This window comes from Pongo pygmaeus, chromosome 16 (genome assembly GCF_028885625.2).
Source record: "Pongo pygmaeus isolate AG05252 chromosome 16, NHGRI_mPonPyg2-v2.0_pri, whole genome shotgun sequence".
In the NCBI taxonomy this organism is placed as follows: Eukaryota; Metazoa; Chordata; class Mammalia; order Primates; family Hominidae; genus Pongo; species Pongo pygmaeus.
Window position 1 is genome coordinate 62,875,098 of NC_072389.2, and position 13,462 is coordinate 62,888,559.

At 44.9% G+C, this 13,462-nt stretch overlaps 1 protein-coding gene across 10 annotated transcripts in view; it reads left to right on the plus strand.

Moving 5' to 3' along the window:
• CGNL1 (cingulin like 1) overlaps positions 1-13,462 on the plus strand; it is a 178,023-nt gene that overhangs the window by 141,493 nt on the left and 23,068 nt on the right. For all 10 annotated transcript variants that reach the window (XM_063652656.1, XM_054451099.2, XM_063652661.1 and 7 more), the window contains 4 exons: positions 1,776-1,982; positions 3,384-3,488; positions 9,284-9,436; positions 10,375-10,545. In XM_063652656.1, the coding sequence (XP_063508726.1) occupies positions 1,776-1,982; positions 3,384-3,488; positions 9,284-9,436; positions 10,375-10,545 (636 nt within the window). The remainder of the gene's footprint in view (positions 1-1,775; positions 1,983-3,383; positions 3,489-9,283; positions 9,437-10,374; positions 10,546-13,462) is intronic.

A 13,462-nucleotide genomic window follows, 5' to 3' on the forward strand; every position in this document is an offset into this window, starting at 1 on the left:
GTCTTGATAACTGTAACTTTGTCTCACGTGTTAATGGGAGAGTTAGGGCAGAAATGGGCAATCTAGACTTTTTCTTTTCCTAGTCTGACCAGTTACTAGATTCTTTAGATCCTTCCTCAAGTTTTCAACCACACTTTATTTCTCCTCTGTATATCTTTGTGACATGTCCTCTTGCTGGTTTCATTAGGTGATGATATCCTGATAGACCTGAGAAATCTCAGCTGTCTGACACCTTAGTTTTCTCCTAGCAATGCCAGCTAACTTCATTCTAACTCAGTTGCTTGGCTCTGATGGGCTTTCTCTGTTGTATAGAATTAAACATTTGGGCCATGAAAGGATGCTCTGGTTCCTGAAATTCTCTAACTGGTTAGGTTCAGGATAATAAGCTTACTGTACTGTTAAGAGATGTAAAGATCTTTCCAACAGGCTATATAAGCGAGCAATTCTAGCAGATACTGCTCCCACGTGGGCTGTGATACAGACTTTAAAAGCCTAACCTTGTCCTCCCTGGGCCTTTCTTTTATTGCAGGCGTCTGTAGCATTGTGTTGTAGACATGAGATTTGCTGATATTAGCATCTTTGTAGTAGTGGAGAAATGGAGGACAGGCAAGAGATCTGCCTGGAGAGGTGGAATGCAGCGCAGGACCATTTCCCATCACTTCAAATTGCTAAACCAAAGAATACAAAGCCCCTGTGACCTCTGGAATCAACAATAACCACCCTGAGATTGTCATTCCTTTCTGTTGTGGATTGTGTGCAGCACACCTAGAGCTTACACTATGAACTGTATCCTAATTTTAGCTAATTTAAATTTCTGTTTTATATTGGACATGAAAAAAATCTGTACTCCGAAGTTGCCCTTCCTCAAGAGCTTCTATTAAAGACTCTGGGCCGGGTGTGGTGGCTCACGCCTGTAATCTCAGCACTTTGGGAGGCTGAGGCAGGCAGATGACGAGGTCAGGAGATAGAGACCATCCTGGCTAACACGGTGAAACCCCGTGTCTACTAAAAATACAAAAAAATTAGCCAGGCGTGGTGGCAGGTGCCTGTAGTCCCAGCTACTCTGGAGGCTGAGGCAGGAGAATGGCGTGAACCCAGAAGGCGGAGCTTGCAGTGAGCCGACATCGCGCCACTGCACTCCAGCCTGGGCGACAGAGCGAGACTCTGTCTGAAAAAAAAAAAAAAAAAAAGAGACCCTGCCCATGCAAATGGGGCAGGGAAGTGGACATGTCAGAAAGTGAGGGTTAGGACAGGTTGTGGATTCAGCCTGCCTGAATGCAGTTACTCCTAAGTGATCTTGGACAAGTTACTTAAACTATCCAAGTATGAGTTTCCTTATGTTTAAGATGGTGATAAGAATAGCACCCACCTTCTGGAATTGTTAAAAGGTTGAAATCCCATGTAAGGATCTTAACACAGGCAAGGGTTGCCAAAGTTTTTCTACAAAGAGCCGGAGAGTCAACATTTTAGGCTTTGTGACACCATAGACTTTGGGGTTTCTGTTGCAACCACTCGGCCCTGCTGTTGTAGCTTGAAAGCAGCCACAGACAATCTGCAAATGGACGGGCATGGCTATGTTCCAATAACACTGTGCTTTTCAAAACAGGTGGGGGGCTGGGTTTGGCCTGCAGGCTGTCATTTGCCGACCCCTGGCTCAGCACAGGGCTTGGCTAAGTGGGCACAATGGGTTTTTCATAAATGCCAGCCGTTCTCCCAGCCTGGGGACAGCTCCTTGACATCGGTCTCCTTGTTCATTTTCTCTGTGTTTTTAACAGAATGTCGAGGTCTTGGCCAGCAGGAGCAACACTTCAGAGCAAGACCAGGCGGGGACCGAAATGCGCGTGAAGCTTCTGCAGGAGGAGAATGAGAAGCTGCAGGGAAGAAGCGAAGAGCTGGAGCGGAGAGTTGCTCAGCTTCAAAGGCAGATCGAGGACCTGAAAGGCGATGAAGCCAAGGCGAAGGAAATGCTGAAGAAGTACGAGGTGAGGCTCGCTGGGCCCAGGCCCAGCTTTGGCAGCTGCTGTTCCTTCTTTCCTGTGTAAGTGATTTCAAAAGTGGGGAAGGGATTTATTGTCATAATTTAGTAGGAAAGTCAAGGCAATAGTGAATACATCCTCTCTGCAAGCCATTTCTTTGTTCCCCTGGGAGTGGCATGACAGGGAGGCCAGGGAATAGGGACGGTGAGGTCAGGCGGGAACACAGGTCTAGGCACAGGAATCCCCACACACCCAGATACCAGACATACCCAGTCTTCCATGGCTTCACACAGGCCTTCACCTGAAAAGGCTGTCTTAACACCACCATTAGACCGATTCTCACTCAAGACTATTTATTCTTTTTTAACTCATTGTTGATGTTTTTAACAAGCCAATTATCTGGTTGGCCAGACCTCTAGCAGTGGGAAGCTGTGAGTGAGAGATGGCACATACTCAGCAGTAGGAAAGGGCAGCTGACAATGAAGGAGGAGACACACATGGTCACTGCCTTAGTCTGTCCTATGCCGCTATCATGGAATACCACATTGGGGTAATTAAGGAAAAATAGAAATGTATTTCTCACAGACCTGGAGGCTGAGAAGTCTAATATTAAGGTGCCAGCCTCTAGCGAGGGCCGTCCTTCTGTGTCGCAGTGTGAACGGCATCACATGGCAGAAGGGCAGAGGTGGAGTGGGGAACTGACTGGCCAGAGGGGGCCACGCTTGTCCATTGACCAGGAACCTACTCCTGTGATGACAGTTTGAGCCCATTCATAAGGGCAGAGCCCTCATGGCCTCATCACCCCGTAAAGGTCTCACGTTTTCATACCATTACAATGGCAATTAAACTTCCAACACATGCTTTTTGGGGGACACATTCAAACCATAGCAGTCATCCATCAGGACCACCAGGATACCTTTTATAAAACTGTGTGTGTGGGGGTCCATTCAATACCTATTGTTTTCAGATCTCTAGGAATAAGGCCAGGTATTTGTATTTAAAAAAAAAAAAAAAGAAAGAAAAAAAGTACCCCAGCTGGTCATGGTGGCTCATGGCTGTAATTCCAGCTACTTGGGAGGCTGAGAGGTGGGAGGGAGGATCACTTGAGCCCAGGAGTTCATGACCAGCTGGAGCAATATAGTGAGACCCTGTCTCTAAAAAAATAAAAATAAAAAATCACCCAAGATAGTGTGAATGTTCACACCTGGCTGAGAACTGGAACTGCAGATAGGCACACACATCCAAGAACACGGCTGTTGTGTGCCACCTTGGGTCTGTGACAGGCACATTGTGACCATAGCCACTGCCATGTCTGTGGGTGTCTTCGGTGTTCATTTAATTTCACTGAGTCAGTTTCATAGGTACAGCACACATCTAAGTGCATGCTGACCCAGTGTTTCATCGTAGGGAGAAATACGACAATTAGAGGAGGCCCTTGTGCACGCCAGAAAGGAAGAAAAAGAAGCTGTGTCAGCCAGAAGGGCCCTGGAGAGTGAACTGGAGGCTGCTCAGGTAAACACCAAGGGCTGTTGTCATTACTCCCTCAAGAAGAATGCACAGAGACGCAACACCAGAGAGGCGTGTGGAGATTGTCCTTGGCCCTGTCTTTCCATGTAGCTCCCTTTCACCCATAATAACCACTCAGTTATTTGAACTATCCGTCTAGACCAGCGGTTCTCAACTGGGGGGGATTTGGTAATGCCTGAAGACAATTTTGGTTGTCACAACTGGGGAGATGCTACTGGCACCTCGTGGGTGGAAAACAGGGATAGGGATGCTGTTAAACATCCTATGAAGCACAGGACAGCCCCCACTGCAAAGAATGATCGGGCCCCAAATGTCAGTAGTGCGAAGGCAGAGAGCCCTCGGTTTAGACGTTAAAGAGCTTGACAGCTTTCCAAAGATAAAATATGAGTGGTGTGAGAAGGCCGACAGGACTGGCCCCCGAGGCGGTGTGGAGTCTGCTTTCTGGCAGAAGCCAATTTCCCTTCTCCTCTGGGCAAATGCACTCTATAGAGTACATTCCTTCAGGATGGCTATTCAGAGAGGCAGGGGGAAGTCATTTCCTTGAAACTGGATAGCTATCGCTATTCAAAATCAGTAGGTTCTTAGAAAATTAGATTTTCCCATTTGAAGCACATTCTCAAGAAAGGCCTGTACTGCCGTTCTGATTGACTTTGCACAGTGACCTCCGGGTGATGCAGGTGTGTCCTTCTCCTATTGGCTCTCGGGATGCTGCTTAAGTATCTCAGGTGAGTTTCTGAGGAGGTAGAAGCCAGTGTTTTTGAGAGTTCTCTAAAAGGAAGGTTGTTAAAGTTTTCCATTCAGGACCCACTTGTAGTCAGGGATAGGTGAAGTGGGGGCATTAAAAGTGTTAAGAGCCGAGTCAGGTTCAGATTTGTAAATGCCTTGTTGCAGCTTTCCTGGAGAGTGTTCAGCTTCATCTCCTAGAGTACAGAGGAGAGGAAGGATTCCCACAGGTCAGCCTAGCTTGGGGACTCTCCCCCAAAATCAGAAGCCGGTGCCTTCTCCTCCTCTTGGGACAAAACTCGTGTTTGCGTACAGTAAAGTCCCAATTTTTCCTGAGTTCAATGTCTGACTGCCTTCACTTTGGATTTTTTTATTTCTTTAAATCTAGATCTTCATTACAAAATCTTGTGGGGTTGATTTTGTGTGGATGGCACTTTTGCTGTGCTGCTGTTTAAAGCTTAGGTTGGTTACTGTTACCCAACCCAGCTGCCAGAGTGTGGGGTTTAAATTCGTGAGCTGGTTGGGGGGCAGAAAGAAAGGAAACATATTTGTACTCTATAGGGATAAACATCTCTACCTTCATGATATGTCCACACCAAGTCCTATGTGCAGCTATGGGTCTCTCAGAACTTTTCCTTTGGTCAAACAGGAACTTTTCACACATATGGAAGTGGTTCCCCTGCTGGGAATCTGTGCTCATAGTGAATTCAGTGCACAGAACAGATGATGGCCTTGGGGCCTCAAGATCTTAATGTAATCCCTACCCACCCCCACCTTCAGATCTCTAGCCTTGCCTTGGAAATTATCCCTGACATGTTACTTTTGTTGAGGCCTGTTTTCCCAGTAGTGTGGGGATGGTGAGAGTGCTTCATGCAGTGTGTGGCTGTGTTAGCCACTGGCAGTGCAGCTGGCAAGAATTAAAAATGGGCCTGACAGTTTCACTATCTTTACCTGAATTATCTGGTCTTAAAAGTAATGCCTAGAATGGCAATCATTAAAAAGTCAGGAAACAACAGGTGCTGGAGAGGATGTGGAGAAATAGGAACACTTTTACACTGTTGGTGGGACTGTAAACTAGTTCAACCATTGTGGAAGTCAGTGTGGCGATTCCTCAGGGATCTAGAACTAGAAATACCATTTGACCCAGCCATCCCATTACTGGGTATATAGCCAAAGGACTATAAATCATGCTGCTATAAAGACACATGCACACGTATGTTTATTGCGGCATTATTCACAATAGCAAAGACTTGGAACCAACCCAAATGTCCAACAATGATAGACTGGATTAAGAAAATGTGGCACATATACACCATGGAATACTATGCAGCCATAAAAAATGATGAGTTCATGTCCTTTGTAGGGACATGGATGAAATTGGAAATCATCATTCTCAGTAAAGTATCGCAAGAACAAAAAACCAAACACCGCATATTCTCACTCATAGGTGGGAATCGAACAATGAGGACACATGGACACAGGAAGGGGAACATCACACTCTGGGGACTGTTGTGGGGTGGGGGGAGGGGGGAGGGATAGCATTGGGAGGTATACCTAATGCTAGATGGCGAGTTAATGGGTGCAGCACACCAGCATGGGACATGTATACATATGTAACTAACCTGCACATTGTGCACATGTACCCTAAAACCTAAAGTATAATAATAATAAATAAATTAATTAATTTAAAAAAAAGTAATGCCATGGAACACATGTATACATATGTAACTAACCTGCACATTGTGCACATGTACCCTAAAACTTAAAGTATAATAATAATAATAAAAAAAAGTAATGCCATGGAAAAAGCACCTCGCTCTAAAATACTTTGTTTTCTTTAAAATTGGAAACCAGATAGTCAGCTCCTTTTGTTTGGTTACTGTTTCTGTGTACCTCTCGTCCTCGAAGCTGGCAACCCAAAGGGACCTTAGCCCTTGAGGAAAGAAAAAAGTAACTGGTATTTTTCTCAGTCTTTGTGCTATTAGTCTATTGCATCTTCACGTATGATAAATAGATTTCTTTACATAGTAGCTGGAGACGCTGGTAAATTTATGTCTGATTTACCATGACTCAGTTAAAAAGTAGTAGAGGGTCATAAAGATGCTGTTCTTGGTTTGCTCAATGCCCTACCACTTGCTTCAGGACCGTGTTGCTATCTAGGGCTACTGGAACTGCACTTAAGGCAAGGCATCTATGATTCTATTTAAAAGTGCCTTTTGCAGATGGGGAAGTAAAGAAGCCTTTGCTGGAGAAACCACAGTTCTTTCCTTCAGGAAGGGATAACAGTGCATACGTTATTCCTAGGGCTTTCCCTCTCACCCCATTGGACTTTTGAGTATTGAGACAACCAAGGAAAAAGGGCCCAAGGCTTGCACTGTTGCAGCCCACAGACACTGAGTGGCAGGAACTACAAGAAGACCAACTTCCTTCTGGTTAAACTGCCCATTCTTGACACCCATAGGCTCACCTGCAACTTGGTTGTCATTAATATGAGCTAATTGGGACCTGAGTCATAGGGTAAAATCTGTGTCCGTTGACAGATAATGGTCCCTGAGCTCAAGGACACTCACCCTACATCTACCCGTGTTGTGTCTTGGATTCTCCAACCTGATATATTTTCCCTAAATTTTCATCTAATTATTCATCGATGAGCTTGTGTTGCTGGCCTTGAGAGTCTCTGTAGCTACAGAGCATTTCACTCCTGATACTGTCCATATGAAGGGTCAGAAAAATGCAAAGTTACCACATTTGCTTCTTTTCATGTGAATTTGGGACGTTTTCTCAGCAGTGACTTATTGGAACGTATTTCTTGAATTACGGAGGAGGAAGACTGTTGTTCTAAACAGTGTTTCTAAACCTTAGTACATATTAGAATTATCTGGGGAGCTTTCAAATGCAAATGATTATGGGCCCCATGCTAAGAAAAATTGTGATTCCATCAGAAAAAGCTAGAATCTACATTTTAAGTACAGACACCCCATCCTTGCTTGGTGATTCTAACATAAGAAGCCTTGGGATCATTTTTGGGGATAGGCATTCATTTTTAATAGCTAAGTGTTTATCATATGCCTAATAGTGAATATACCCAGATAGACAGAAAATCTCCCCCTTGCCTTTACAGAGCTTACTGCCTTGCAAAAGTGGCAAGCATATAAGAAATAATTTAAAAATAATGTAGCAAATCTATTCTTCTAGGCAATGTGTGTGTGTTGGGGTGGCGGGTGTTGGCAGGCCCTAGGCCTGGAGTGGTGAGTCTGTGGTGTCTCTTGTGGTTCAGGAGAAAAAGCCAGGCAGCCCTGCTTGAGCTAAGAGGAGCAGAAAGGCATGCACGAAGCACATGGAGGCTGAGTAGAGCTGGGTTGGCTTGTCTGCTGACTGGAGCCCTTGGGATTGGGGTCTAAGAGGAGGAGAAAGGCTGGGGGATTCCTACGGGGAGGGGGTTGAGTTGGATCCTGAAGTTTCTACAGGAAGCCATTGGGGGCCCTCTGTATTTGTTGTTTCACGGATTGACATTTTTTGGGACACATGTTTTGGGGGTTTTGTCCCATACCATACCTCACTGGTTCTATAACTCCTCCTCACCCTTTGCCCCAATACTGCTAAATCATCGATCAACAGAAACCCCAGGTTTGACCCTGCTTCTGGTGGGTGCCCAGCAGCAGCTGTGCTGGAGCACACTCCTGCTAATTCCCCCAAACTGAACTTCTGATTACCTTTCTTTTTGCCACCATCTTTTCCCCAACAGCTTTTGTTAACCTTGGTTCTCTGCAGCAGTTAACTTCAGCAGGTGGGCCAGGTTGGCTGCTTCTCAAAGTCAGCCAGCCCAGCAGAGCCCAGGGACTGGAAGGCCGCTATGGGTGGTGTTTTAGCCCCACATCACATGGTTGGCAGAGCAGATCTGTTCCTGTGCTCTGCAAACCAGGAGAGTCCGAAGTGATTTGGAATGTTTTCAAGATCCTGAGTTACTGCCTGTGGCAGCAGCATGTAAACGGTTAAGCACTGTACAAATATAAACCATTGTTCTTGTGCAGTCACTGCAGGGACACAAGACCGGGTAGGCCCTGAGCTGTTTCTGTAGTGGCCCAGTCAGCCCTCAGTGCCTGACAACGTTTTCGAGATGATCCAGTCCGTGTTTGAGTCAGGTTGCTCTGTTCCGAGCTGTGCCTCTTCTTATTATCCTTGTACCTATGGCCCTAATGCTTAGCCATTTAAAGAAGCCACCATAACCTTCCCATAATATTTTAGGATTTTATTTTGGAATGGCATGTTGTTTACATAAAGAACATAAGTCTGTGTGACTTCGTGAGATGAGAGCCTCAGGGGAACTAAGGGGAGTATTGCACTCAAGATGGTTGTATTTTATGGTAGGCACTAGTATTTGGTGCTGATTCAATCAGTAACCACCTACCTGACTAGTATTTTATCTGACTAGTGTCTCTTCCATTTAACACCTTCTGTTCATCAAGTTCACCAACCTGTGTGTTTCCAAATTCCTTTTTGCCTGTGTCTGAGTCCAATTCATGGATTCTGTTGATGACAACTGCCTTTACCCAAGTGGACCTTTGTTCTGTGGGTTAGTGTTCTCTTAGCGATTCATTTTTAGTTATTCTAACTGTAAGAACCATCTGCATAGCACAGTAAATACTGGAGCATTAGGTGTGATGCTATGTGTCACAGGATATAAATTGCCAAGTAGGTTTAGGTTGTCATAATGTACAACTTGACCTCGATTTTCAAGCATGAACATTCAGGTTTTCAGACACTATCCCGAATTCCCACCACCAGCAGCCTTGGCCGTGTATTTCTGTAGCATGTTGTTTGTCTGCCCCTTTATTCCTGTGGATGTTTTTGGGTAAGTCAACTTTCCTTTTTGGTCCTTGAATTTCAGAACCAACAATGTCCTTCTATCTCTCTGACGGCTTTATTGTGATTTTCCTCATCACGGATTTAACAGATCTGATTGCTTTGCAGTGTGACTGTGAAGTTCCCTGTGCCACCCGTTCCTGTGGCTACCTGGTTAGTAGGTGACAGCGCTGTCCTTTCCCTGCCATTTGCAGGGAAATCTGAGTCGGACCACCCAGGAGCAGAAGCAGTTGTCTGAGAAGCTCAAAGAGGAGAGTGAGCAGAAGGAGCAGCTAAGAAGGTTGAAGAACGAGATGGAGAATGAGCGGTGGCACCTGGGCAAGACCATTGAGAAACTGCAGAAGGAGGTGAGGGGCTGGAGGAGGAAAGAGGATGTAGGGCCAGATGCCTTTGTTGGACCCAGTCCCCTCTGAGGGTCTGGTGAAAGCCTGGGAAACCTGCAGTAGGTCTAAGCACAAAAGTGTCAGGGATTTGCAGATCCCAAGAAGCAGCTCTTTGGATTTGTTGAAAAGATAGAAACTGGTCTAGAAAACATTAATGCCAGTACTCTCTGGACTCTGGGCACCAGAATCACCTCTTAACACTTAGTAGAAGAAGGCTGTGTGTCAGTGCAGATGGAACCAATGTTGACTGAATCAGAATCGACATCTCTGTGCAGAGTCTCTACATTTGCATCTCTATTACTTGTCCAGGAGTGTGAAAGGCAGCTTCAGAGCTGAGTAGCTGCTGCTGTTTCTCCTCATCTCTGCCCCACCATACCCAGAAGGGTAAAGGCACAAAGCTGGCAGGCTTTCTGTATTCTGGGAGTTGACACGAGTGTCTGCTGTTTTTTGACGCGTATTATGTACCAGGCACTTTACTAACTATTTGGTTTCTAACTAGAATTTTATCTGTATCTGCTGATAAAATTTTATCTGTATCTGCGGATACTAATTCTGACAACAACCCTGTAAGGTAGATATGATTTCAGTGTTTCCAATGTGGACACGGCCAGGGCCCAGAGAGGTTGACGACATGCCGCAGTCACGTACTGGTAAGTGGCACAGCAGCCCTAGGACCCTGAGGCTGTGTGCCTGGCTCCAAAGGACATGCCTGCTCACTCCTCCATGCTACTTCCAAGTCACAGGTGCCCACACCTGGCCAACTCAGGATCAGGTGCTGGACCATTTTTGAGGGGGCCGTAGAAGAAAGGGAGAAGAGGAGATGTGCTGTGTGTTGAAATGGGACCCAGACCCTGGTCTCAGAGCATCCCAGGGTGGGCTCACACCCATGTCACTTCTTCCAGATGGCAGACATTGTTGAGGCCTCCCGTACATCAACCCTGGAGCTCCAGAACCAGCTGGATGAGTACAAGGAAAAAAACCGCAGGGAGCTCGCAGAAATGCAAAGACAGTTGAAGGAGAAAACCCTGGAGGCAGAAAAGTCCCGACTGACAGCCATGAAAATGCAGGATGAGGTAATGCCTGGCCACATAAGTTCTTCCTTTATCCCTTATTCAAAGTATCCTTTGCCCTGAAAGTCTTCTTTGAGGGACTTGGGGGTAGATTCGTGAGACAGCTTTTGTGCTTGACTCTTCATTCTTCACCTTCTGGATGGTTCTGTGGGCAAATGGCATTCTGGAGCACAAAGGACCCACCGGTGGACTGTGAGGACAAATGGACACAGCTTTAACCTGACCATTTTCTTGATGAATCTACAGTTTTTTGCCTAAAATGTTTAGCTGCCATTTACGGAGCAGCCATGATGTGCCCAGCTGTGTCCAGATGATTTATTTATATGCTTTCATGTTTTAATTTAATCCTAGAATGGGGATTACAGTAACTGACTGTTTTTTGGCCATTCATTTATGAAAATACAGACTTCTATTGGCATGAGGGTGGTGGATGAGAGTTTCACAACAACAATAATGGCGAATAAAAGAAATCCTCAGGAATTTATGAGTATTGAAATGATTAAAACATTGGTTTTATATTTAAGAATAATTGAGCAAAGAAACCCAAATGCTAGCTCCCTTCAGGCTTGGCCTCTCAAGAACTGAGAAAAAGAAAAGGGATGTTTTTGACTTTTTTAATGGAAAGCTGGAGATGTCAAAATGTAAGCACAGCCTATGCTGATTTCTAGCTATACCTCTTGCCAGCTGGGTCACCTTGAGTAACTTAACCCCAGTTTTCTGAGCATATGTTTCTACTTCTTTAAAAATATACCAAATATTAGTGACTTAATTAAATGAGATAATATGTGAGACTGTGTAGCAGTGAGTCTGTACATCCCGGACACTTCATAAATATTAATTTCCTTTTCTTTAATTTTAGGGGCTTATTGTTTTTCATGAACGGTGCCAAGAGCACCAAGATTCCACAGGAAAACATTTTTTTCTTTAAAAAACAAACTTGAATTTCTTTGATGATCAAAGAAAAGTCACCCATGAGTCAGTGCTGAAACTGTGTAAAAGAACAATAGATATTTATTGCAGGCTTCTAGAACACTCTTGAAAGGCCCCTGATAATGGATCCCCTTTGGCTCCGGGTTATATGATACAGGACTCCAAGTAAGAAGTGAAATTAGCACACTGACATCACAGTTCTCTTTGGTATTAAAAAAAAAAAAAAATCACGTTCATTACTACAGTACAGAGGCAGAAGGATTCAGGTATCTGCCAGAACACCAACAAGCACCTGGTCTGATTTGACTTCAAAAGATCACAGTGTCACAATGACCCCTGAAAAGTACTTCCCGTTGCGTTTTATATAATGATTTTTATGATAGAATCCTTGGGTTGGAAGGAAACATAGAGATCCTCTAGTTAGATAAGGAAACTGAGGTCCAGAGAGACTAGTTAAGGCCAGATGGAGACCAGTATTGTTTATAAAAAAGCAGTCCTTCCAAAAAACAGGATTCCTTGCAAGGAAAATAAAGATGGCCCTTCCTGGATTTTTCTCACTGATGCAGCCCTGTGAGACACTGTTTCCATGTGAGCAACAGACATGGACACCTCATCATTCTGCAGGGAAACTGCAGTGAGATACCACCCTCGACTAAGATGGTAGAGTGATGGAGTTGTTTAAAACAAAAGTGAATTAACAAGCCAAGGTCACTCTGGATCCTTAAAAAACTCAAGCTCAACTCTGTTCATTGCCCCTCTGCTTGTGTTTTGATTGAGCTGGTTGAAGATCTTGGTTAAAAAAAAAACCCAAAAGCTACAGGGGTCTGTTCTAAGTGCTGTAATAGTGGCTGCCTTTGCTTTGAGAGAAATAGGCATTTTTCACCCATTCTACCTCTGATAAGCATGATCTTTAGAGAATCGAGACTTAGCGATTACCATTGTTCAGTTTATTTTCTAAATCATTTTTAGCAAAGGGTGATTTTAACTACTTAAAGGTAGCACTAGGAAGTTCAAAAGTTGTTTGCTTACTTATAATTCAGGGTACACTGTTCACAGACACCATGCTAGTTATTCTCTTCTGCTGGCCCTTGTCAAGGACTCTGAGTATCATGGGGCCCTTGCCGGGTGTTAGGAGGGACCTGCTGGGTGTGGAAGATGGGGCTGTGCTGAGCAGTGGAGGAGGGCACGCTGGGCACTGGGAAGGGGGACAGGAAGGAAACGCAGGCTGCACATTAGCCTGTCATTCTTTCTGACCCTGACACTCATGTTCTTTTTGGGTATCATCTCATTTGATTCTTATAATAGCTTTAGAAGGGTGGTTTTATAATTATCCCAATTTCGTGAATGAGGAAACTGAGTCATAGAGCATTTTTGTTTTTGTTTTTTGTTTTTTTTTAACGCTCTGGAATATAGCACATCCTCTGTATCCAGAGAATGTCCCGTCACTGTTTTTCCATGAGGTGATTTTCATTCTGTGCTTTCATGTACTTTCTGTCATGGTAACCACCAAAACCAGACGCGGGTCTTCATCTGGAGATGTCATCTTCAAGGCTAGGCTGTTCTCATAGAAATGCCCAGTGCTCCTGTCCGCCTCCCAGAGAAGAACACATTTCCTCAGGTTTTTCCACGTGTTCTCCAAAGTTGTCCTCAACTACTGGGGCTTTCCAACTCTCCTGTGACAGACACCGCAGAAGGGTGGCATTCTGTAGCGGAGTTTGCCGTTCGCTTTCGTATACTCTGAAGGAAACAGACCCCCTGGTATATTCTATTCCTGAGACTATAGCTCTACTCAATATTGGTACCAACTCCAAGCGGGTAGGGCACTTAGAACAAAGCAGACAGCCTGGGGCTTCACCAGATCAGCCCACACAGATGTTTAAGGAAGACCTACTGTGCGCTGAGCTGGCTGGTCTCCCCAGGGAGCTTCCAGAGAAGTTCAAGACGCAGACTGGCCCTTGTGAATCAAGCTGTTTTGTCTGTTGCACTTTCT